This window comes from Bombus bifarius, unplaced genomic scaffold (genome assembly GCF_011952205.1).
Source record: "Bombus bifarius isolate JDL3187 unplaced genomic scaffold, Bbif_JDL3187 scf7180000008263, whole genome shotgun sequence".
In the NCBI taxonomy this organism is placed as follows: domain Eukaryota; kingdom Metazoa; phylum Arthropoda; class Insecta; order Hymenoptera; family Apidae; genus Bombus; species Bombus bifarius.
In genome coordinates this window covers 789,143-813,531 of record NW_022884549.1, presented here as the reverse complement: position 1 = coordinate 813,531, position 24,389 = coordinate 789,143, and the positions used below count along the sequence as shown (strand labels likewise).

Sequence of the window (24,389 nt, the reverse complement as noted above, 5' to 3'; positions counted from 1 at the left end):
CCGAACACCTCCGGAACATACCGAGCGACGACGAACTCCCACGAATAGCCGAGCGATTGCGTCGCGACTATTTAAGGAGCATTCGGTGAGCCGCGCTCATTCTTAGGCGAGACAACGTACAGAGCGGTTGTACGTGACCGAGAACGATATTTCCAGTAATTAAAAACGATCGTTCGTGAGACTAGTGCTTGTTGTTGATATACGAGCGAGCATCTCATTTAGTGGCTTTTGGTGTAGAGAGACACGAGTGTGAACGAAGCAGAAATCATGGCTGACAGTGGTATCAAGCGCAATATTCCTATCAAGCTCGGTGACTTCAGCGTGATCGACACCGAATTTTCCAACATACGGGAACGCTTCGACGCCGAGATGAGAAAGATGGAGGACGAGATGTCACGGTTCCGTAGCGAGTTGATGAATCGCGAAAGCAATAACTTCTTTAAGAGCACCACCAGGTATGTTGTTACCGAGACGCACCTAACCTTTTAACACGCGTACACCCGGCACGATTTCTCTTCTGTTCGTTCATTCCGATGAATTTCCGAGCTAAGATTCTTTTCAACGTTCTTACAATAATAAATGTTACGCGGCACATGAAATACGAATATCTACGAACGTGACTTTTGATACAAGTAGGAAAATATTTGAAGTACGGATAGATGGAGATAAGATGACTATGGGATCGAAAATTAGCCCAGAAAAAGCTATCGTCAAAGAAGATCGTATTAATGTTATCTTAGGTAAAAGTACGATTATTGAAAGGCGTTAAATTGGATGTAAAACGTACTGGAGTTTTAAGATGAGATATATTTAAAATTTACTCGGATTTGAGTTTACGTCTCGTTTCACGTCGGTTACAGGACCGGTATTTATTTTTCATGGCGTTCTAGAAACTCTTGTTTACATAGTCATCGTATCGAATACAAACGTGCCGTTCCTCCTTCCAGAAGAGCGATCGATATTACAATACATCGTGAACGAAATTCATCGTAGAATAACGGTAAAAGAGAGGAGAGAATCGATGCCTGACGTTATTGAAGTTAATTCGAGTGCCTTAACGCTGCAGAAACAAGAAGCATTAAAACGTCTTTATCCTCGTTTTTGATCTCTTCCGTGTTCGCGATAGATAATGAGTTAAATCGATCGATGCTGCACTTTTCTTGTAAAATGTTGTTCTCATTGAAGACATGCTCGACAGAATGATCGTCAGTTTAAACGCATTCGATTCGAGTCGTACGATCGAACGGTCGCAAAGTTGTTTTTCAAGTCGGCCGATAGAATCAATCAATTTTATCGTGGATCGGGTTACGGTAACAACACGATACGATTTCGAATTTAGCCGACCATGAAAACTCATCCGCGTGAGATATAAATTACGAACTCTGATTATATTTATTCGCTACTTTGTTGGAATTGATTCGTGAAAGTCGATGGTTCAGCGTCGAATTAATGGTGAACTCGTAAACCATAAAACATTCAGCTCACATTATAGGAGGTGCAACAGTGTGCCAATAGCCGCCATTTAATTTTTTTCCATGGATCGATGTTTGCCCGGTTGCACAACAATGTGTTGATTTTTAGCGCGAATTAGCATAACGCTGTGTTCGCGTTACCTCGTCTACCTGCGCATCTACCTGCTTTTGTTATACAGAGTGGTACAAAAGTAACTTAATCCTAAGTTTTGACGCTCGAAGAAAGATGGCTAGAAAGGATAGATATTATTCTTTGTAAAGTTCTGCTGTATATATATAGTTCTATATATTCTATATATGTATATGTATATATATATATAAGTTTCAAAGTTCTGATCGCGTTGCTTTCTGGACATTTCGAAAAGAAATTCACGGAAGGCTTTCGTACGCGAATTTCTCGTTAAGTGGCGAGAAAGCGCGCTGCTTTGACAGTTGTTTGATTCGTACACGTATATCGATTAGCGCGTGATAACGAAACGAAAGCGTAGTGTTGATCGCGGTAAGTGTAAATTAAGGTCGCGTCTCTGCCACTTTTTTTTCATCAGTACACACGTACATATGTATATTCGTTTCACGTATTTCAGTAACGTATCCGCTATTTATAGAGGCTTCGTCAGTGCGTTCGCTATGAAGAACGCGCGAGGAGAACCCCCTCGATGTGCCTTTCTTGCTAGGGTATAAACGAAAAACAAACGATCTCGTTGGACGAAAATTTACACCTGGCCTTGGTGTACAGGCTATCCTGAAACGTGCGGAGAGTCGGGTCTCCTGGCACTACGAACGCTTCGTTACGGATGTTTCTCGTTGTTTCTGGTGTATGGCGCGTTTGAAATTCTAATCCCGGTGGAGAGCAACGCTGATTATTTCGAGCGATTGCCTGTCACCGATGCTCGCCAAGCAAATATAGGGGAGCTGTTGCTGGAAATTACGATATTTAAATTTAAGGAAAAATTCGAAGAATTATGAGAAAATTTGTCCTTGCAAGTGTACGGTAGTAGCGTAATTCGCAATTCGACGTGTTTCACGTACAGTTTTCGGGCATCTCGTTGAGAAATTTTGGATATTTTGGTCTATCGGAGAACTAGTCGAATCTTGGGAACATTTACATTGGAATTCACGCGGAATAAATTGCGAATTCGCTGTGGATCGTGCGCCGAATGCGTGCCATGTGCCACAGTTTTTGCATGCCAACACCGCGAAAGCTGACAGTCGTGTTATTTTAATAGAAGGCCTGTTCGATCTTGGATATGCTTGCCCGCTACGCGCTCAACTTACTAATTATAGAAGCATCGTTCTAAATTTATTACCCGACTATTCGAAAATCAACACCTTCTAACATGTACGACTCGCGGTAGGAAATCGAATTATTTACCGAATCTGTTACAACGACTTGACGTTCCTTCTTCTCAAAATACAAAGTAGTCGAACCCTACGTCGAAACACGGGGAAAATGTAACGATAATACAGATGCGTAGGATGGTAAAAAAAAGAAAGCGTGCGAATTATAACGCACGAAGCTGTTCACCGTCGATCACAAATTTTGGAGAGTTCTCGTTAGCCAGCCTGTGTAACGCGTTCTCGCATCCTGTTCGGAGGAAGCCCGATCGACGGAAAATAACCTCGACCAAAATTCTACGGATTCCTCCTTGGCAAATGGGAATTTGGGCCGTTTGCAATTTACCGCGAGTTTCGTCGTTTCTCAGACTTTATCGACGATCTCGCGCGTTTGCGCGAAAACACTTTTCTGCCGGAGCCGATGTACATTTGGTCGAATTACTTGTTTTGACTAACGTTTTACATCCATTTGTTCCTCTCCGGTTCTTTTTTAACTTCTTTGTTTTTCTTTTTCTTTTTTTAAGTTTTTTTTTTAGGGGCAGTTTCACAAATGCCTTTGAACGAAGAGGCGTGGAATTTTATGCGCTCGTAAAACGAGGAATGGATCGAATAACCTTTTGCTCGCCGTCAAAATGGCATGCCAATGATTTAATTCGAAAAGTGCTTTCGATCGCGTGAGCGTAAAATTAGATTCGATCGGAAGATGAATATACGTACGTACGTACAGTGGTATGTACGTGCCTCGATTGCCTTTGATGCTTTGGACGAGGTGCTTTCACGAGATTGAGCAAGCCAAATAGTCGGGTGTTTCGTAGCGAATTTATTTATTGCCTGTAAATCGTCGTTTTCTACGTTTTTCTCCGTCGTGTACCAGCCCCGACTCGGATCACAAACGTATACGTACGAACGCGTTAAATAGAAATTACACGATATCCAATAACAGCCGATAATATCTGGAAATTGCGTGCAACGATCATTAGCCGATAGCGATTCTACAACGGGCGTTGTAATTAAATCGAACGATGTGACGAGTTTTCGTACGTCGATTATAATGGACGATTATGTAAACGCAGGTCGTGTGTCGGTCGTTAGTCGAAACGATACGTTGCGTAATAGGTGGCTGTTTAACGAGACTCGTCGCACTGACAAAGAACACGTTCCTTCCTGCAATCTCGTTACACGTATATGTAATTTATCGCATCTGATCGCATCGCGTAGAAACGTTCTTCTCATTACCGAGAGATACTTTGCATTTTCGTTTCCTGCATTTCGAAACAACCGATAGTCCGCGTTCGATAACAGCCGCTACCGCGTTGCGATCAGCCGAGATATTTGAAATTTCTTCGTGACAGATATTTGCGGAATCTTAACGCGACAACGGCGTGCTCGGAGAACGCTTATGACGCACGTTGACTCCGAGATTCTGTACTTTGTAATTAAAAGGAGTAACGTATCCTCGCGATAATCCAAAGACCATAGCAACACGATCCAATCTCGTGCTCTCTTCGTTTGAAGTTAATCTTAAGTTTAAAGAGTCGTTGAAACGAATCGTTGTTCTTTGGACTTTTAATTTTAAAACAAGCCACGGCAGAGAACAAGAGAAGAAAAAAATAAAAACGCGTTGGAAAAGCGTTGTGTTCGTAAGCGCGTAGTTTAACGAATCGTTAGAGCGAGTCGGTGTTGTCCGACCAGCAACTGCCGATCATTAGAGAGGATATAAGCGTCCGTTGCGTCAACGCGCATCCTTGACAGTGACACGGTGCATCGGTGTTCCCCACTCGCAATCGTGTACTAAATTGTAATAGCAGCGCGCGGAAAAGGTGAGGAGCTTACGCTGATCGTACAACGTTTTGCGCAGTAATTTTCTGGTTGCGTGGCAGGCGACACAGCAAATCGTTTCTCTCTACCTTCTCGATCCGATTCGCTGATTCGCGAATCGACGCGGATCACCATGATCGTCGACCGGAATGCGTATCCGCCGGATCACAAAACGGTGATTAAACTTCGGTAGGTGACCACGCATAAACGCAGCTTTGCATTTTCACGCCTATCGTTTGGCTTCTCTCCAGGACTCGTTCGTAAGCGCTCGCCTACTTCGTATGCTTTCGTTTCGAATCTATCGGTTTTCGATACAGCGTACACGAATCGTCGAGGCTTTCGATCGTTCGAGACGTATTTGTCGCATTTTTCAACGGTGGGTCTGTCGTAGGTGCTACGGCAAGGTTGCGATTTACTTCGCCAGGTGCTCGTCGTGATTCGGTTTGCAAGTACAATGCCTATTAACTGCTATGACCGATCTCATCGATCGTTTCAAGAGTCATCTTCTTGCGCGCTTTTCAATTTTCGAACGGAAATTCCTTTTGCGTTGTACGAAGCTACCGACGCGTACAACGTTGCCGAATTTCCACGAGTTCCAACGAGTTCCAACGAGTACGAGGTAGGTGTCAGCGGCGCGTCGGCGAGCGAACCACGAAAGCATCAGAAATCCATCGGAAGCTTTTAAAATAACGCGGAGAAGGTTGCCCATCAAGGTCTCCGTTGCTCGAACGTTATACATCATCGAAGCAACGTGTCGAGAACACGTGGAAGGCGAGCAAGCCGCGCGTTCCTAAAATAGTGGTCGACAATCGCCCGAACCATCCTGTTTCCTAGAAAATTAGAAAATTTTCAAAACGTCCACGTACCGTTAAAACGCAGATTAAATATTTAGAAAAGTGCTGTACCACGTAGCTTAAAAAATTCATCTCGAAGAAGGTTACCCTACTTTTATTTTTTTTTTTCTCTTTTTTTTCGACGTAATCAGGTTGGCGAGTGGGCAGCAGGTGCACGGAATCGATGACAGATGATCGCGTCGCGGTCGGTCGATCCGTGGGAGGTGAATATGGACCATTACGAGTTACGAGGTCCGACGAGTCACGTGGTCAGTTGGTGACGTAATCGGTGCTCAGGGACGGCCTAGCCACAAATAGACAAGTATCGTTCGAAATAAATGTTGCCGCGAGCTTTCGAAAATGTTTTCTAATACGCGCGAGGGATGAATCAGTGGAGAGAACGGAGAGTCGATCGCTTATATCGCTTGCGAATTATAAAACCACCTATAACAGACCGTTCTGCTTTTTCGCGTCTATCGGGACTCGAGGATCGAGGTACAGAAGCCGTGGAGCATAGGAAAAAGTATCGAGTAACTATCGAGAACACGACGAAGCAACGCGCTATCGATGGACAAATTGCGAATTAAGAGGACAAGCACGCAGTAGGCAATTCAAATTTACCGCGTTGTTGTAGAATCGGTGTACGGAAGAAAGTAGACCTTGAACGTAATTGGTAGACGTAATTTCGTACGTTTAGCAGTTTGGATATGCAGTTTGGTACTGGTCGAACGAAATTAGAGGTAATGGAACGAGCAAGAAGAGCGCAAGAAAAGAAGCAGGCGCAAGCTCGAAGCTTCCGACTTTTCGAAAACCAAGTTCCCCTTAAATTTCCTTAAATAACTCGAAGATTTCTTGAAAACTCGGAGCACGTAATAACCGTGCCGAGCCACTTGCGAATCGTTCGAACAAATTTCCAGATCCTCTTTGATCCTAAGTAATTACTCGTGCAAGTTGTCGGAAATTTGAGCGGCGAGTTATTTATAGCAACGAACGTTGCACGAAATTAATTCGACCTAACGTTTCGTGGAAACGTACACGGCGTTCGATCCACCGAACGCGTAGGATCCAAGATGTTGCACGCGTGTAATCATCGCGGTGGAATTAATCGGCCGCGTAACGCATTTTCTATATGCGTACTCCCTGGTGCAGCATGCCGAATCGATGTTCGAGACTCGGCTACTTACCTACGATCAGCGGATCAGATTTACGTTCGTCGTAACGTTTCACGGCCCGTACGCCAGTTCCTCTTCGGAGAATTCCTTTGCCGCGATGCTTGGCTAATATGCGCGCGTAACTCGTTACGAAGACAACGAGGAAGTTGTTTGGCGATGCTGCGGAGGCAAGCGATCGTATTCTGGCTGCGTAATTTTCCTTGGAATTTTTCGTTTCCATCGAATAAACAGATCGTCGATAGTCAAATAGTACGCAGAGTACATACGTATCGTATGTATTCGTGTGGAATTTATCGATGGATATCTTGCGCGCTTAATACGATAAGCAGCGAAATAGCCACCGATTTTTTGTTTCGAATCGGTCCTAATCAGTGCTTATTCGCTCTTTACTCGTCCTGCGGGAAATTTGTATGCGACGTGTATAGACTAGGAACGATCTATCGTTTCGTTTTCGCTTCTATTGCTTGCGATCGAATTAACCGGTCGACTGGTCGACACGGTGCGCATGGTTTCGTAATGCGAAAACGTAATGAAAAAAGCAGTCGTTCTGACGCATCACAGTGGATAGTTACACGATCGACGTTACGTGTATTTTTCTGTTGCAGTATTTGCCAATGCCAGCGAATGTTGCAGACGCTTCCGTGCGTCATTCCGTATTGATCGATGATCGATCAAATTTTGGCAGGAATAATTTAAAAGAAAGAAACGGATAGATTCTACTCGATAGGAAAAACGACTTACAATTGGTTCGACTTTGTCGGTGTTCGGTTCTTCGACTTACTCGCGGCCCGATCGATCGAGGCAAGGAGAAGGCAAATCGATTAACTTATTGGCAATCTCGGGCGAGCTAGTCATCGATTTTTTTTTCAGGCGGTCTTTCTAGGCCAAGTACAAATCCATTTACATTCCATACTGAGAAATTTACGATCGACTCGTTGAATCCTTGCCAGGGATAAATCGGATGTCCTCTGTCTTATGTTTGTTCTTTGCGCGATGAAATTATAGTCGCCATCGAGCTCCTATTCGACGAAACGAGCAATCGAGCGAAAAAATCTTTGAAAATGCAGTGGAAGATGGAACACGACAACTAGATGGAAAGTCGCGCTCGCGTTCGATCTCGAGTTGGTGACGTATCGCGTGGCCTTTCGAGCCAAAGGATTCCGTGTTGGAGAGATCCTGCTCGACACGGTTCGCCTCTCGTGACTCGTCGCAACGAGACAGAGCCTTTCTCCTGCCGCCTTCTCCATACTTCATCTCGTAGAACGCTTCCTGCACGTTTTATACGTCTGAAAGGCATTTTGACAGACATCGCGATCTTTTCGATACGGACCCGCTTTTGTTTCGCGTGAAACAGGTTTGCTAAAGGGAAACAGCTCCCTTTATTCCCCCTTGCTTCGTTGACCGACCGCCACCGCCACCGCCACCGCCACCGCCACCGCCACTGCCACCATTCAACGAACCACCCATTAAATCTACTACTCCTCTTTACCTTTTTTCGATCCCCTTTGGCATCAGGTCGTCGAATGCTGCCTGGTCGTCGTTAAGCCGCTTCTCCGTCTACATGCATCTTAGCAAGCGAGATATTTTAGGATCGATTTACGCTTTGGCATCGAAAGATCGAATCAAAGTTGGTTCGGCGTGAGTTCGGACGCGGCTCTTAAATTTCGAAAAATCTCGAAACGTCCAAGTTGCCGGTCCATCGAATATTTCTTCGAATCTTACGAACATGGATCGTCGAGGGAACGCCCGTACAACGCGGTGCATAACGTGAAATGTAGAATCGTGCAGTTTCTACCGTTTCGCCAGTTACTTTTTTTCTCTCGTATCGAGGACGAAACTATCTGTGCACGAGCACGTTATGTCGCGTGACAGTATACAGCGACATTTTCTTCCTGAAATCGTTACTTTATCGCAGACAATTTTGTCCTAAGAATAGAAGAGATTGGTCGTCGAACGTGTTCCGTGTACGTGTTTGTTCGGTTGTTGTTTTCAAGCACGTTGGTTTTTTTACGATAAAAATCTGAAAAAAACAAAACGTTATTTCCTAATACGGCTTAATGGTACTTGTCATTTTTTATCAGCTAGATTTTCGAGACTGATATTGGTTTCACGATCGTTGCGAATCGTTCGCAAGGTTTTCCATGGTCGCGATTTGATAAAAAAATAATAAATTATCCGACAACAGCGATGCCAAAGAAACATCTCTGTTACTTGCGTACGTTGCGTTAAAACGAGTTCGAGGTTTCGCTATACGCGTTCTTTCTCACCCGTCCATTCTATTCGATGAGACGCGTTCGACTAAATGGCCAAAGAAGAGGCGAAGAAACAGCGAATAGCGAAAGCACGACGAGACGACACGTACCGCTAAGAAGATTATTATTAAACTTTCTAAAACAGATATCCGTTTCACGTGCAAGGGTAGAGTACAGCGGAGGGCTAATTTCGAGGGCAATACGACGAGACGTTACAGCCGTAGCGCGCTATTTTAGAAAGGTCCGCGGGTCGGCGACCTCCTCGAACAAGCGTACAGGACCCGTAACTTCCGGCTATCGGTTTTACGAGACTCGCATCGTGCTGGCATTTAACCGTCGATACGCTATAAATAACGACGACGAAGCTGGATAAGTTAATTCGTGACGGCTCGTCGTGGATTAGTTTAACGTCGATTAACCGAAGCGATTAGTGCGGCATCGATCGGTAACGAAGTTGGTTCGAAAATGGGACGAAACAGCGGACGGAAAACAGCTTGTATCTTCTTAATAGCAGCGTTAATTTTGCGATTGTTCGAGTACCGAGAAGTCGAGTCGAACAAAGTACCGACACGTTCGAACGCGTGAAAAATATTCATGCCACGTTTTGTCTCGGCTCTCTTTTCTCAAGTACTCGGCCGCTTTTAACGATCGGACGTTCGAGTTTCTAGCAATACTTTTAGCTATACAAGTTGGTAAACGTTTCGTTTTTCTCTTACGAATGTACAGCGCGTTGTACGCAGTGCAAATTGCGTGGTCGAGATCTTTCTCCCAGGATGTAAACCGTGATCGGTTGCTGGCTCGCCAAAGTAATTTTTTTAATGGCTGATTGGCATGATGCGGATACTTGGTTTTTAGCCTACCTAATTACCGAATTGCCGAGTGATGTAACAGCGTGTAACCCGCAGTGACACGAAGCGTTAACGAACGGATTGCGTCAGCAGTTCCCAAACAAGTGGCCTTCCTTGCTTGCCTGCAATTCCACGATCGAGTAGTACGCGACCAATTTTCGCTCGAACAGGCGATGAATTTTATCGTTTCGAGGTTCCGTAGAGATTTGGGAACTGCTAGGTAACGTTCGCAACGTTGAGAAATGTGTTCTACATCGCTTTGCAACTTGAAGCACAGACGTTCTAAATAAGAGTGCCATCTATTTGGAGACACGCTGTAAACGGTTTTTCAAATAACCAGCGGAGATGTAACTTGCAGCGCTATTCTTACGCCTCTTTCGTATGTAAATACGGAACAATTTTATCCTGGGAATGGACCTTCTTTGGAACTCCTCTTGTACATACCGTTTCCTGGCGACAAACCGAACCGGCTACTCTACTCTATTCTACTCTACTTTGCTCTACTCTACGAACGTCCAGTTGTCTCCTTCGTTCTTCCGTTAAAGCTTAAAGCGCTAATTCGAAAGATACGACTCGAAAAGAAATGGCCGACCGTGCCTGCCGTCGCCCCTTATCTCCGACTTATTTTAGCAACGATAATGATAATTATAATCGACCGGTGGAAGAACGAAGTTGCTATCGACGATTCGTTTGACGCCAGGACACAGCGGAAATTTGTCGAAAGAGAAAAAAGACGAAAAATTGGCGGCGAGGAGAAATGCGGCTGTACGAAACTAACCACCGAAGTTAACAAAATATTAATGTCCCCTGTTCCCCCTTGCTCGACTTCTGTCTCGCCTTCTGATTGGCTCTCTGCATTGGCACGTTGGTGACTAACTCGAAGTCGACATCACACGAGCACCAGTGAACACCGAACATCGACGACCTCGAAGACCGAAGGTTGGGACAAGGTCGACCCTGCAGCACCGCCAAAGCGGTCCGCATTCGACAGCTTCAAAAGGTGACGCTACTGTAAACACAGAGAAAAAACCAACGATTTCTCTCTCTTTTTTTTTTTCTTTTTCTTTTTTAACGTACGAATAGTTGTCTAGTCCCTGTTCTCCTTAGTAGAGGTTCGCCATTTTGTTTTTCATCTTTGCGTAAGAAACGCGAATTGGCGGCTTGCTGTTCGGTGGAATTATACTCGTTCGTGGTATAATTCGTGGCGTACGTTTTTTCGTACTGGCTTCCAGTAAAACAGGGAAAATGCGGTTAAATTTGAACGTATCGAATTAATATTGCCATGGCGGACGAGTATCCTTAAATTAATACGTTTCTCGCGAGGTTAACGATACTCGAGTCGCGTGAGTGTCGAATATCGAAAGTTGCCAGTTACTTGGCTCCGATCGTGCCAATAACGAACCTGTTGCTAACTTTGCTATCGACTGGCGGTTGGTTCAGCCTGTCGATCGATGCAAACTTTTCGCCGTCGATATTAATTCCAAGTACTCCGCCGCTGAAACTCACTCGCTGAAATTGGCCTCGTCATCGAAACAGCTGCCTCGCGCGCTTGTCTCAAATTTTATTTCCATGTACGTACCATACTCCTCTGTACCTACTGTGTCTTTCTACCGCTGTCTCACCGCTAACCATAAGCCACCATCGGCAAGAAAACACTGTACAAGGTAACGGGCACGAGACTGTTCACGTAGTTGCATTGGCAAACAATTAACCGCTTGGTGAACGAATTAACTCGAGTGCCGTAGCGTGCGTATTATGTTGTGTGACGTTACCGTAACGATCGCTTTTGGCGAGGTTTGTCGCGTGTTTCGTGAAAGCAACGCCATCGTGACCGGCGAGCGTGTGCCACGCTATAGCGATCGAGTTTCTCGATCTGTCGCATCGTTAGTCAGAGTAGATGCGCACGATTTTAGTCGCGAGTCGTGAGTCAGTATCAATGTTGTGTTTGCTATTGTTTCCTCCCTGTTGCATCGTCACTATCATCGTAGGTAAGGCTCTGTTTCTCTCGAACTGTACACCACCCAGGTCACCCGTAGGCGAACGAGTCTTCGTCGAGACGCGTTCCTTTGTCATTTGTATTGTTTTCGGTCTCAATCGCATCGTCGTCGACAACGCATATTCTTTTTGTGCCTTTCCTTTTTCATTTTTTCTTTTTTTTTTCTTTTTTTTTTCTCACCTTTCTTCGTTATCCAAACGTTCACGATTGTACCGTGATAAAAGTTACAGTGACAAAGAACGTAACCGATAATGGACGATTGGTCGTGTTGTACCTTTCAGCACTACGACGCAGAGCACTCAAAACAGCAGTTCTCTGAGCCCCCAGCATGATTCGGCCTGGCTCGATGGCCTGAACAGTCCGCTCATCCAGGACGAAGGTGACAGCAAAATGCTGAAGCTCCGATTCGATGTCTCCCAGTACACGCCGGAGGAAATCGTTGTGAAGACCGTGGACAACAAGCTGCTGGTGAGTACCGTTTGCGTTCTTCTTCTCTGCGTTGACAGGGTGCCTCGTTGCGTCGTCTCCTGTTCGTTTCGTCGTGGAAAACACGCAACCGTCCGCAGGTTTCCCATTCGGTCTCCCGCGTAAATCTATTTTTCTTCGAGGTTTATTTAAAAAGACGCGTAGATACCGATAAACTCGTACGATATTTCCAAGGTACGATGTACGGTCAACAGTTTGTTCGAGAAGACGGTATTTTAGGCAAAGTTACTTGTTACGTCTGCGACTCGTCGTGGTACGCGCTTATTTTCCTCTCTAACGCCGCTTGTTGCACAACTTGGCAATCGCCGAATCTGGCCCGTTGTTTTATGCAATCGGCGCCGTACGTCTAGATACGTACGTGGAATACCGTGACTTCTCGACGAGTCGCATCGAAAATTGATCGAACAACACCGCGTTTCCAAGGCTTTTCTCAATAGATCATAGAGAATAATCTCTGGTTAAAATCGAAAGCTTCGTATATTCTCCTCTGACAAACGACGCTAAAGACGGGACTCTTATTCGTTAAAGTTTATTTCGAACGCGACGAGAGAGGAAATGACGACGACGACGACGACGACGACGACGAGGCGGCGACGCGAAATATCTCGCGCGCGTCTAGCCAAGAATGGCGAACAGGAAGTGGCGGAGAATTTTTTACGCCGGTTTACTGGCACTCGCTACTCTTTATGAACGACGTGGAACGTTGTAATTGCTCTTGTTACGTCACTTCCCGGCAGGAAGTCGGCTCCACCGGTGTTAACTCCCCGTAAGGGCAATTCTCGTTACTTAAAACCGCCGCGCGTCTTCGTAATTAAGTCCGGCATCGCTCGCGTAGCGGGTAGCCAACCTCTTGGTTCATCCAGTTGCTGCTTGTTCGCTTCCACTGGAATACGCGTAACGTATACGCTCTTGAAAAATCGATTGGACGCGCGTAAGAGAATTTACTTTTTGGCAGGAGGGCGGCAAGGGAGCAGCCTCTTTGTATTTTTTAAATCGACCGGGAACGACGTAGGCCGAGATACGCTTTATCTCGTTTGTTTATTGTTTCCGTCTTATTTAACCTTCCTTTCTAACCAACCGAACGTTTCGTGACGCGATGTATACGTTTCTTACCCTGTCCAAATATTTACCTGTTCCCGCCGCTTCCATGTTCCACGGTTTTTCTACCGTTCACCCTTGCATACAGAAGAAGACGAAAGTGTACACTCGTGTCTAAGCGATCAATTTCGAAGAAATCGCGCAACGAGAAATATCCACTGTCTCGAATAAACGAGTTTCGCGAAGTACGCGGAATGGTCTTCCGAATCGCGAACGGTGGAAAGTTCGACTCGCGATTCGATCTACCATGAGAAAATTAAGAAGCGATAAGCAATTAGAAATTGACGAAAGCGCGCGGACACTAACGAACGATAGGGTGCGTCTGGTCGATCGATAAAACGCGATACGAAAGGAGATTTTCGATACGGTAGGGTACTCGCAAGAGGAAGAAAAATTTACGCAAGAGGTTTGACCAGGAGTTGAGAATTTTCTCCGAAGCTCGTGCGCGCGTTCAAGTTTCTTCTCTCTGGCTGGCGTTCCCGTCGACCCGAACGGAAATAACTCGCACCAAAAATAAGTTTACGGTGCTCGTCACGCCGCGACGGCTTGGAATAACGTTGGACCATTATGGGCGCTCTATAGCGATCATTTTCCAACGATATGTCACTGCCGCTTTAACCTCGACTTTGGCTTTTCGAAAAATTCGAATTTCTTTCTATCGAAACTCGATTGTGACGGTATAGGAATTACGCTTCTCTAAAATCCAATAAACGTTGGAATTTTTTACTTCGACGAAAGTGGAAAGCGGCACGAAAGATTAGCGCAGCGCGAAAGGCGCACGAAGCTTTTCGAGGAACGCGGTGGAAAAATCGAATCCTACCGTTATGCAAACTGGGAAGACAGGGTCGTTGCACCGTGATAGTCTGCCGGCGTGCAATGCAAGAAAGATCAAAGTAACGGAGGATCGCGTATAGCGTGCAGTATATACACCCACGAACAGGGACGGCTTTATTCCGATTTCCTCGCTAAACAGCTGGTCTGGCTCTGATAAACGTCGACCCTCTGTTTTTTCACTGCTCGGATCTCGAAGCGAGACAATCACGGAGACGGCTGGTTATTAAGGCGCCAACGCGATTAACTTCTCTTTCCGTTTCCCCTTCTCTCTCTCTCTCTCTCTCTCTCTCTCTCTCTCTCTCTCTCTCTCTCTCTCTCTTTCCTCGTCAACATTTTCTCCGGCGCGAGTTTTAATTAGGTTCTCTGGAAGCTTCGAAAGCTCGAGTATTTAGACATCTTTTTATCATTTCAAGAAGGGAACCTCTCCGTATCGTTGATACCTTCGATCGCACTTTTCCAAAGCTTTCGAGTCCAAAGATATTCCCGCATCGAGAACGCCAAAGTATCGTCGAAACGATTCAACGATCGCGTTGCATAACGAAACAGGCTCCGAGTTGCTCGCGATCTTAGCCCATTACGCGTCTCTGGGACGTGCGGAGATGCTTTTTTCGGTAAAGAGCAACGAGCGTGAATCGGCGCCATCTTCCTTAACCGGTCCCGCTCGAAGGGGGCATTTTAAAGAACGGCTGCCGTCTGGAAACAGGTTGACCGCGGTTTTATCGTGGTCAAGGTCTACCGTGAATTCAGGTCGGCTCTGCTCGCGTATCACTGTCCTTAAAGGGCTGCTCCAAGGACGCGTTCCGAAGGATGAGCACCGGACCGAGCGAAGAATGCGATCTCTGCTTATTGTGTAGCACGATCACGTCATGCTTGCTCGATAAAGTACGGCTCGGACAAATAGGAGCAGGGACCGGTTTATTCAGCGGTTTTGTTCGAACGAGGAACGCGGTGGAGCGGCCACTTGGATGAAACGATTGCGAAACGCGTGGCGTGGCGTGGCGTGGCGTCGTTCGTTTGCCCGTTTCTGGCAACTGGATCGTCTCTCCCTCCCGACAAGAATAGACCCGATCGATCTTCCATAACCACCGATGTCGTTCGCTTTCGATCTGCGATCTATAGACTCGACGCGGTTGTCGTTTCGGTGACTGCAAACGCTGCTATGGGTGCGGGGATCCTCGTATCGAGCAAATCGTTTTCGCTTTACCGTCCTAATTTATCGAACGTTGCCTTGGACGGGCAAAGTCGTATACTAACGTGGATACGATGTCATCGAAGGGTTACTGGTATCGGTGAATTCGAACTTGGTTATTTTTATCGGCCTTTACCATTACGCTGATAGAACGAAGACGCGAGACGAAAGAGAATTATCTAATCGAATCGGTCCCGTTTCTTAACGTTATTTCGAGAAAGTGCCTTATTTCCAAAGATATTAGTTGCAGTTTTTTTTTAGAGTATAAACAGAGTTCTAACAGAGTTCTTTCGAGTAATACGTTTTATCTTAGCGAACGAGAAGCTCGTTACGAAAGATGACACGGGAATGGTAATAAGAGTAACTGTAACGATGCCAGAGCACGAAACGATCATTAATTGCAGACGATTTTACACTCGCGTAGAACTTCTCAAGAAAACGTACGATCGAAGAAAGGTTTATATCGAAGCACGACGAAACGATTCGACGAAGATGACACACAGTGTGCGATTATTTTTCACGATGTACACTTTTATGGTGGACGCGCGTTGGTCGAAAATTTGGATCGCTAACGAAGTTGTTAAGGAAACACGACCTTTGGTTTTTTCGGTCAAGGAGAGTGTGCCATTAGACAGCCCGGAAAGGAGTCTTGCGTTACACCGACGCTTTAATCGACTTTCGAAAGCTCGACGGTCGGCTCGAGAACGCCTCCCGTTTTACGCGTTGCTGCTGTTTTCACGGGAAGAAGCAGAAGCGGGAACAATGTCAAAATTTTGGTGGCTATATTTAGCTTCTGAGTCACAGCCACTTACTCGCGTTTCTGCACGTTCGAAATTTTAGTTTCTTCGTCGGGATATCAAACGTCAACGTCGTGAAAATTTGCAAAAAGCGTAAATCGCGGATTTATAATTAGGCCGTGGTTCTTTTGGCGGATTAAACTTAATCGGACGAGTGAGAAATCCAAGTAAAAATTTACCTCGTGCGCGAAATATCGTAACGTTTTTGCAATTTTCTATAAATGCGTAAAGAACCACGGCCTATTTATAGCGAATAAGAGGAGTCTGTCGTTTTTTCTCGATCAACTATATATTACTATCGCGGTACAGGATTTCCTTTAGGAGAGATCTTGGATAACTTTCATCGAGATAACGTGGAAGAAATCGTTACGAGATAGTCGAGTAATTAACGCGACATTCGTGCTTTCACAGTCCTCCGGTTCCTCCACTCCGCGTTGCGATAGTCGTGGAAGATGTTCGCTTCCGGAACGTGCAAAGATTGGAGAGATTCGATGGAGAATTCGCATCCGAGTCGAGCCGTTACAGCGAGTTGGTCGCCGTTTGCGTAATCCTCGCGGATCCGGTAAGACGATCCTCGCGTTGGAAAGCTTAGATCCGTGGCAGAGTCGAGTTACCACCAGTTACCAGCCACGTCCATCCGTGTCTCCCTTCGCCTTGCCATTTCTCCCAGGTTACCCTCTGTCTAGGATTACCTGCGGCTCCACTGCTCGCTCGCTTTTCGTCTTTTACGGCCAGCAGCCCGATCGATATCGCCACCAACTCCAGCAACACGGAACAGAGCAACGCCAGACACGTCGGAACACGTTTTTCGTTCTTCCCCGGCTCTGTGCTTGATGCATCGATTCGCTGGGTCGCCGGTCCGCGTCTATCGAATGCTCCACAAGTATCTTTGAAAATCTTTGTGCAATGCGTACGATCGAAGGGTTCGCAGAGAGACAGAAAGTTAAACGTTGAAACGCGTTGCTGAAAGTTTTCCTCTCGTATCGTTTCTTCTTCGAGTCTCTCGATCGTTCGTAGTCGAACGATCATTTTCTACGAATCTTCTGTCGGATCTGGAAACCGTGTATCGCCAGAGGTTCGATTCATTTTCTATGTCTTTACCTATTTCAAACGTTCAATCGTTCGTCCGTCCAGACCATTTAATTTCCTAGAAGGCGTATATCGCTCCCTTCGAAGCAAAACTCCAATTTGAATAAACGAGCGGATTAAACGACCTCCGACTCTGTCTTCTTTGTTCCACGAACGAGAAAGTGGAGGTGAAAGCGTCGCTCGAATAACGCGTTGGTTGTGCACCTTGTAATTGTATTAAATTAACGAAAGGCGGAGTAACTCGAGCTGCTCTATCCGGAGGAAATTTTCTTTTCGTCGTAACGTTGTAACGTTGTAACGTTAAGGACGCCGAGTGACTGTTACCGTTAAACCTATCGATCTTACGATGTGCGGTGCGCGCGACGTTGTAGCACGGTCGTTGTTAATAGCGAAACTACGCCTCTGTTACGGGATCTCTATAAGCGTAGTTCGAGTTACAGATAACTATCTGTATATACGTTTTGTTACAGGCGATTCGATGAAAATTCGTTAATTTCTTCGCTGTAACGCCGCTAGAATTTCTAAAGCTCTTTTCTTCTTTTCGTAAATTTTCTCCGATCGAAGAAGGCTGAAAAGGCAAAGTGCTACAACTTATCTCCGATTATGGAATCATCGCGATAGCCGGTTTCCGCGCGAGCGGCTGATCGGCGTGGAGGTTGAGACCACCGGTACTTTCACGCTCGCTCCGTGTGGCGAACGTTCCAGTTTCCAAGCCGATCTTCCGGCTCTAGAGCGACGGTCGTGTTATTATCGCCGCAACGTGCTCCGTTTGCACGTATATCCTGTCTCTCGCGCGTGTCCTCGACGGACATTTGCCTCGTTCCGACCATATCCACTCTTCTTCCTTTCTTTTCTTTCCTCTGTCTTTACCCCCCTCCCCCCCCGTGTTCGTACCTCGTAGAAAAAGACGAAGGAAGAAAAGAGCGTGCTACCTCGAGATCGTAGCAGGCTGGTTCCCTGCCGGTGGCCTGCGAGTCTTCGCTTTCTTGCACCAGTTGTTCCAACGAAACAGCTCTTGTCCGCGCAAGCTGTAGCGTCGCGGTCGACGCCGTTTTACCGCGTAAGGGAAACAAGAGCAGCGAGAAATTCAGCGTATACGATTTTAGAAAGTGGCAACGGTGTGACAAAGGGGTGGATATTTTGTAATCCATCTCGATTATTTCTCTCGAATGGGACGAGAAATACGTATCCGATTCGAACGATCCGTAGAGCGATACAGATGAAACGCGATCTCTCTCGAACGAGTTGCGTAACGACGCGTATCGACGAGGCGTTCGATTTGCCAGACCTTCCTCGACTTTTCGCAAGGTTAAGGCCGGGTTATTTGGTTCGTTGGCAGGCGGAGAACGCGCGGGCAGATCGAATTGGTCCAAGAACGAGAGCACCGCGTCGCACGGAGCCTCGACATCGCCTCGACATCGTCTCGACATAGCCTCGGGTCGAGCCGAAACGCAGCTCGTTAACTCGGTGCGCGTAACGCAATTAGCGTGACCAACCTCGCCCACCCTCTCGAGCGAGCGTTGCTGTTCGCGGGTGCGGTCAGACGTATTCTGCACTTGCATTTTTCCACGCCGAACCCATAGAGGTACTTGAAGCGTATCCGTTTGTGCGCATACGCGTGTGCAACGCCTCTGCCCATTAAAATACCGCTTGGTCCTTTAGATCTGTACGTAAACGTGTACGTTGTCGCTTGGCCTTTCAAACCGCTTCGACACGACAAGGAAATTTTACGTCAAAGGAGTGGAAGATCGTTCGATCGAGTACCCGTAGGAGCGTCGCGGCTCGATTCTTCCCGGCAAAGTAAAACGAATTAATCGATCAAAGTTGTCGTACGCGTCCAGAACGAACGTTGCGATCGACGACAGAGTTGCGTTTAGGTGTTCGTTAGCTTCTTTCCGATTAGGTTCGAATACTCGTGCGAAAAACAAGACAAAAGGCCAAGTTCGAAGTTACGTAAATGTTCGAGCATCTAATCGTCAGCCACGGAAATAAAAATATACGATGTAAGTTGGAGAGAGAATCGTAATTGCGTACTTTATTTACCGCGATACGAGTGCCCGAGGTCGTTGCAACCGAAGTGATCTACTTACGGGTGAAAGAGAACGACTCGACGACGCGTTGGCGATGCGGCGCGACGTTCCAAGCGAGTAAAAGTTTTTCGGGAAACTTTCTTCCGCGTCTTTGGATGCCGGAGAACGCCGTTGTCCGATGCTTACGCGATTATACGCGGTTGTTCCAACGACGCGACGTTCCCTTACTTTTACCTAACGTGGCGTACAGAGGCATTGTTCGTTTTTCACGTTTCCATCTCGATCGGTACTCGGAAACGACGCGCGATCCAAGAACGCGTAATAAATAGCGTTCTTAATTAGCGTTGGTTACTTTTCTACGGTTATCTAGTATCCAACGTACGATCGATATCAAATCGATGGAACAAATTACGGCGAATAACGTTATTTCGAATTCCACCGTATTGTTACCCGAACTGCGTAAAAATGAAAGAAAAGCGCAACGTGATTGCGGAAACTTGCTTTGTTACAAAAATCGACGATGTACGGGAGAAGAAGAGGATGCCGGAGGAGGAGGTAATTGCTCGATACGGGAGATAAATCGTGCTAGCGTGTAACAGTACCTAAATACGTCGATGACGCAGTCTGTATCGGTTCTCTATCGTGACGTAACGCGCTAATAAGATTCATTTATACGAAAACCCGTAAGAAATGGCCTGTCGTGACACAATATTTACATGACCGCTGCTCGAACACGGTTGTTCGACGCTACACGGCTGCCTGATGCAACGTCTATTTTTAATGCGTCTGTCAGACGTATTAGCTACCGGCTAGCTGCTGTCCGATTGTACAAATCGACGAGAACAGATATAGGTAAACGCGTTGATTTCTGGTAACACGATCCTCCGAATAATTCCAACTTTTCATCCAGGCGAATAATTAAACGATATAATCGATTAAACAATCTTTTCCCTCGTTTTATCGTTCGTACCTGGCAGATTAGCAACTTCTTTGAAATTTAGAATAGAAAAGATTTACTCGTTTCTTATATTCCGGGCCAAAACTATTCGTCCCTTCGCGTTCTACCGATAATTTCGGAAAAGTCATCGATATTTGGAAAACTTTCGTAATATGACGTTATTGTCGTACGTTCGACGAGTGCTGATCGAGACCTCTGACACTGTCAGTCGTTATCCAAGAGTGCGCGAGTTTTTCCTAAGAACTACGCTGCATATCTTGCTCGCTGTTTCTCTCTCTCTCTCTCTCTCTCTCTCCTTCGCCTCAAGTTTTCCACCGAGATACAGACTTGTTTCCGCTCGCGTTTCGCCCGAACGGTAAATCGCACCGTGTACAGCTGCTATATCGGAGCGGAGTCGATCGACGGTATCCGAAAATCGTTTCGCGACACAGAAGGAATAACGACGAAAGCGGTCACGCGATCCTGCCGAGTTCCGCAAACTCGTAGATTTCTCGATGAAAGAAACTAGATACTTATTAACGTATAGCCGGCGTACTATACGTAAATCGTAAATACCTCGTTGTTGCTGGCACTGACGCTAGATTCTCGAGTTGGAATACCTAAAATTAGTCCGCATATTTCGTACACGCATCATCGAGCGATACGCGTATCTTCCTACGCTAAAGAGGCAACGAGCGTCGCATGTCGAGAAAAATCATTCGGAAACTACGCAGGTATCAGATATCGTTGGACGATCGTTGGCTCGATCGCCAAAGCGATGGTGAAACGTTGGCAATGGCGGTGCGTACGTACTTGGCAAAAGTACGTTTGAGTTATCGTTACAGGTGGCACGGCATGCTTCTCGGATCGTCGGTGGCAACGAAGCTCGAAAAGCGTTGACCGATCGTCGTTGACCAAGGAAAAGAGGAGAAAGATATCGAGCAAAAATCGTCACCGAGTCGTATAATATCGTATTTCGTTGATCGATCGTTGATTCTACGTGGTTATTCGCTTAGCACGTATCTGCCGACCTAGAAACATCCATCGTTACGAATGAATTTTTATTTGCTCGCGTGAACCTTTGGTCCGTGGATCGATCGCTACGTCCGCGACGGAACGAACGTTTGGCGTGTCCGTGTCGCGAATCGCGTTGCACATCGAACGAAGTTCGCGTTGCTCGTATCTGACGGTAGTAGCCGATAGATAAAGCGGAGACGGTTAGTCCGCGATAAAAAGCTGCGATCGATCTTCGTTCCTGGAACCGTGTCTCTCGCGCTTTGCTCTCAAAACTGATCAACGGGATATTGTAAAGCCTCGAATACCTGGAGCGCGATACATCAAATTTCGTTGTACGTCGTTCTAAGAAATCAACCATCGAGAAAAGTCGACGCAATTTTCTAAATATCGATTTGGAGACGCGCGTGGATACGGAGGAGGAATTCGTGGCGCCCTTCGGCCGCCATTCCCATCCGCTTATTATTTTAGCCTCGATTCCTTCCTTTTTCCACCCTTTGCACGCCACCTTCGTTTTATCACGAGGCTCGACCGGTAGTGGTCGCCGGCCAATCAGAGTCGCGAAACGTCCATGTATTCCGACTTTATCGTCGTCCCCTTCCATAACCTACTTTCTCCAGGCGCCCGTATTACGAGACACGCAACCTCTGTCTTTTTTACCCTCGATAGCTTCAAGAGGGAAGCTCGCCCTTTCCGCTTCCGAACACGCCATGCCACGAACGCTCTGAATTATTCAACGAGCAATTGTTTGCCTACGAGCTTCGAAAATAACGTTTACGGATTTGATATTTTCGCGTTATACGGCAGAGAGAAGCCAAAGTTGAAAATTTCTGCCGTGCTGCGTACCTAGTAAGACGAGATACGATCGATTTTGAAAAGCGAGCACGTTTCACCGCTGTACGGTAGACAATATGTGCTAAACTATATGGTAGACGAGATAAATATCGAAAGTTAGTTGGTTAGTTAGTTAGTATGCGTCAACGTTACTCGCTTTTAACCCTTTGCATTCTGAACAGATAACAGCGTCCGAATAAAATACGTTGCTAAAACTACCCTCGTGCGTTCTGTGTTATCGCATCCGTTGACCAACGAGCGGAACAATGTCGGTCGTTTTTAGCATGCAGCTCGCGTGATCGCAGAAATGGGTCTGTCCTAGCTGATTTATTAATACGAACGCGCTTAATCGAACCGACGACCTGAATTCTTGGCCTTCTCTTGGCTTATGCGCGCTACGAAATCGATGGATTTCCCGGGAAAACGAATGTCGGTCGATTCGCTTGTACTAAAATATTTTTCGTCCGTAAGGGAAGAGAAGAAAAAAAAACTACTAAGAAAGAAGCTAAGACGGTAGAATACAAGGAGCGCGTATCGTGCGAGAAAATTGTTACTTTTTAAATCGCCTAATTTTCATTTTCGTGTGTCCAGGTCCATGCGAAACACGAGGAGAAGACGGAGAGCAAATCGGTGTACAGGGAGTACAACCGTGAATTCCTACTGCCTAAGGGAACCAACCCCGAGAGTATCAAGTCTTCGCTGAGCAAGGACGGCGTGCTCACCGTCGAGGCTCCGCTTCCGGCGATCGGCACAGGCGAGAAGCTTATCCCGATCGCGCACCAGTAGACGCTCGATCGACCGGACGAATACACGACGAAACGGTTCTTAAAACTCCCTTCGAAATTCCATGATTCGTGTGTCCGTCGGATCGCTCCCTTCCTGCCCTTTCCATCGATTCCCGTAAGTCCGTTTCTCTCTTCCATTCTTTCCTTTTATCCCCCTCTTCTTTTGCTTTTTCTCCGTTTTTTTCTCTCTCCACTCTTTCGCTGTGAACTTTCGGTTTCCTTCTTCGCTGTTTACTCGAACGGTTTACTCCACTTAAATCGAATAAATTCTATGCTTTTTTCAGTTTTTTCCCCCCCTCCTCTTTTATTTTTCTTCGTTTCCTGATTGAAAAACGATCGAGATTCGGTATTTAAATTTCGAGACAAAACGTGTGATAAATTACGAGTATAAAACGAGAACTAGCGGGAAGGCAAGGTTCGCAGCGAAACACGCTTACTTACACGCGCAATTTTGAAACTTAGTTTTTCACTCGAGTCTCGAATATGGCACGAGAAAGCGTATCTCTCTTCGAGGAAACAAAACGAAAACGTTCGTTCTAATTAACTGTTTTACATCGAATAACGAAAAGTATCCAAAATTTTGCCCCTTTTCGCGAATTTCTTCAAACGTTGCTATCCGATTTGACCAAGACCGACTGTAACTTGAAAGAGCTACGTAGAAAACGAGATAATCGAACGTCGATGAGACACGAATCCTTTATTCGGAGGCTGTAGAATGTAACGAGCACGTTCGACGTCCATCAAACGAACCGCCTAATTTTGTATAAAAAAAAAAAAAAATTACTGTATAGGTGTTTGATATGCAGTGTCTTTTTTGATCAGCTTTTTGTCGCTTTGATATACACACACGTGTGTTTATAGGATTGCTATCGATCGATGGTAACTCCAATCAGCTGGGAATCGATCGGTAAAATCAGCATCGAAGATCGTAGTTCGTTACGATCAACGAAAAGAAGAATACATATATTATATATAAATATATATATTTATATATATATATATTTAACGATTGTAATGTTAAGATATAAGCGACGCGTAGGCGTCGTGTAACGTGTAGGAAATCAAAGATATTTGATAAGTTGTTATTCTTCCTTTTGGTATCTACCAACTTTCTCGACGCTTTGATATGACACTTTCTTTTACGAAGTACGTAACACTTTTTCTCGGAAACGCGCATTGCCTTTAATCGAAGAAAGATAGAACAGAAGGATTGTAACTCTTGATAGATCGTGTTTCGTGAGAGGCACGAATTAGGGAAAAAAAACATTTTTGAAATTTCGAAAACTGTACATCGCAAGGTTTATCGAAAGAAAAGCTTCGATCATCTGTAAAACGATAACTTACAAATGTGTTAGTTTTTAGGTGTACTACGTTAAAAGACTATAACACGAGAATGCTTAAACTATGTTAAGCATTGTAATGATTATTATTATTATTATTATTATATTATTATTATAATATTATTATTATTATTATTTATGAATATTTTACTACTATCGAGATACGTATGATGTTTAAAAGGTAATGCGAACTATGTGGAAGTTTAAATAAAAATAAACTTTAAAAGAGA

General features: G+C 45.6%; 1 protein-coding gene across 3 annotated transcripts; it reads left to right on the top strand.

Moving 5' to 3' along the window:
* The first annotated feature begins 80 nt into the window (after positions 1-80).
* LOC117211888 (heat shock protein beta-1) lies at positions 81-24,389 on the top strand. Of its 3 annotated transcripts, none has more exons than XM_033456177.1 (4): positions 82-455; positions 10,614-10,730; positions 12,008-12,194; positions 22,626-24,389. In XM_033456177.1, exons 1-4 carry the CDS (start codon positions 268-270, stop codon positions 22,818-22,820), a joined length of 687 nt encoding a protein of 228 aa, XP_033312068.1. In that variant the 5' UTR covers positions 82-267; the 3' UTR covers positions 22,821-24,389. The 3 variants fall into 3 exon arrangements, with proteins under 3 accessions (XP_033312070.1, XP_033312068.1, XP_033312071.1); XM_033456180.1 differs by lacking the exon at positions 82-455 and adding an exon at positions 4,676-4,814; XM_033456179.1 differs by lacking the exon at positions 10,614-10,730 and having other exon boundaries at positions 81-455.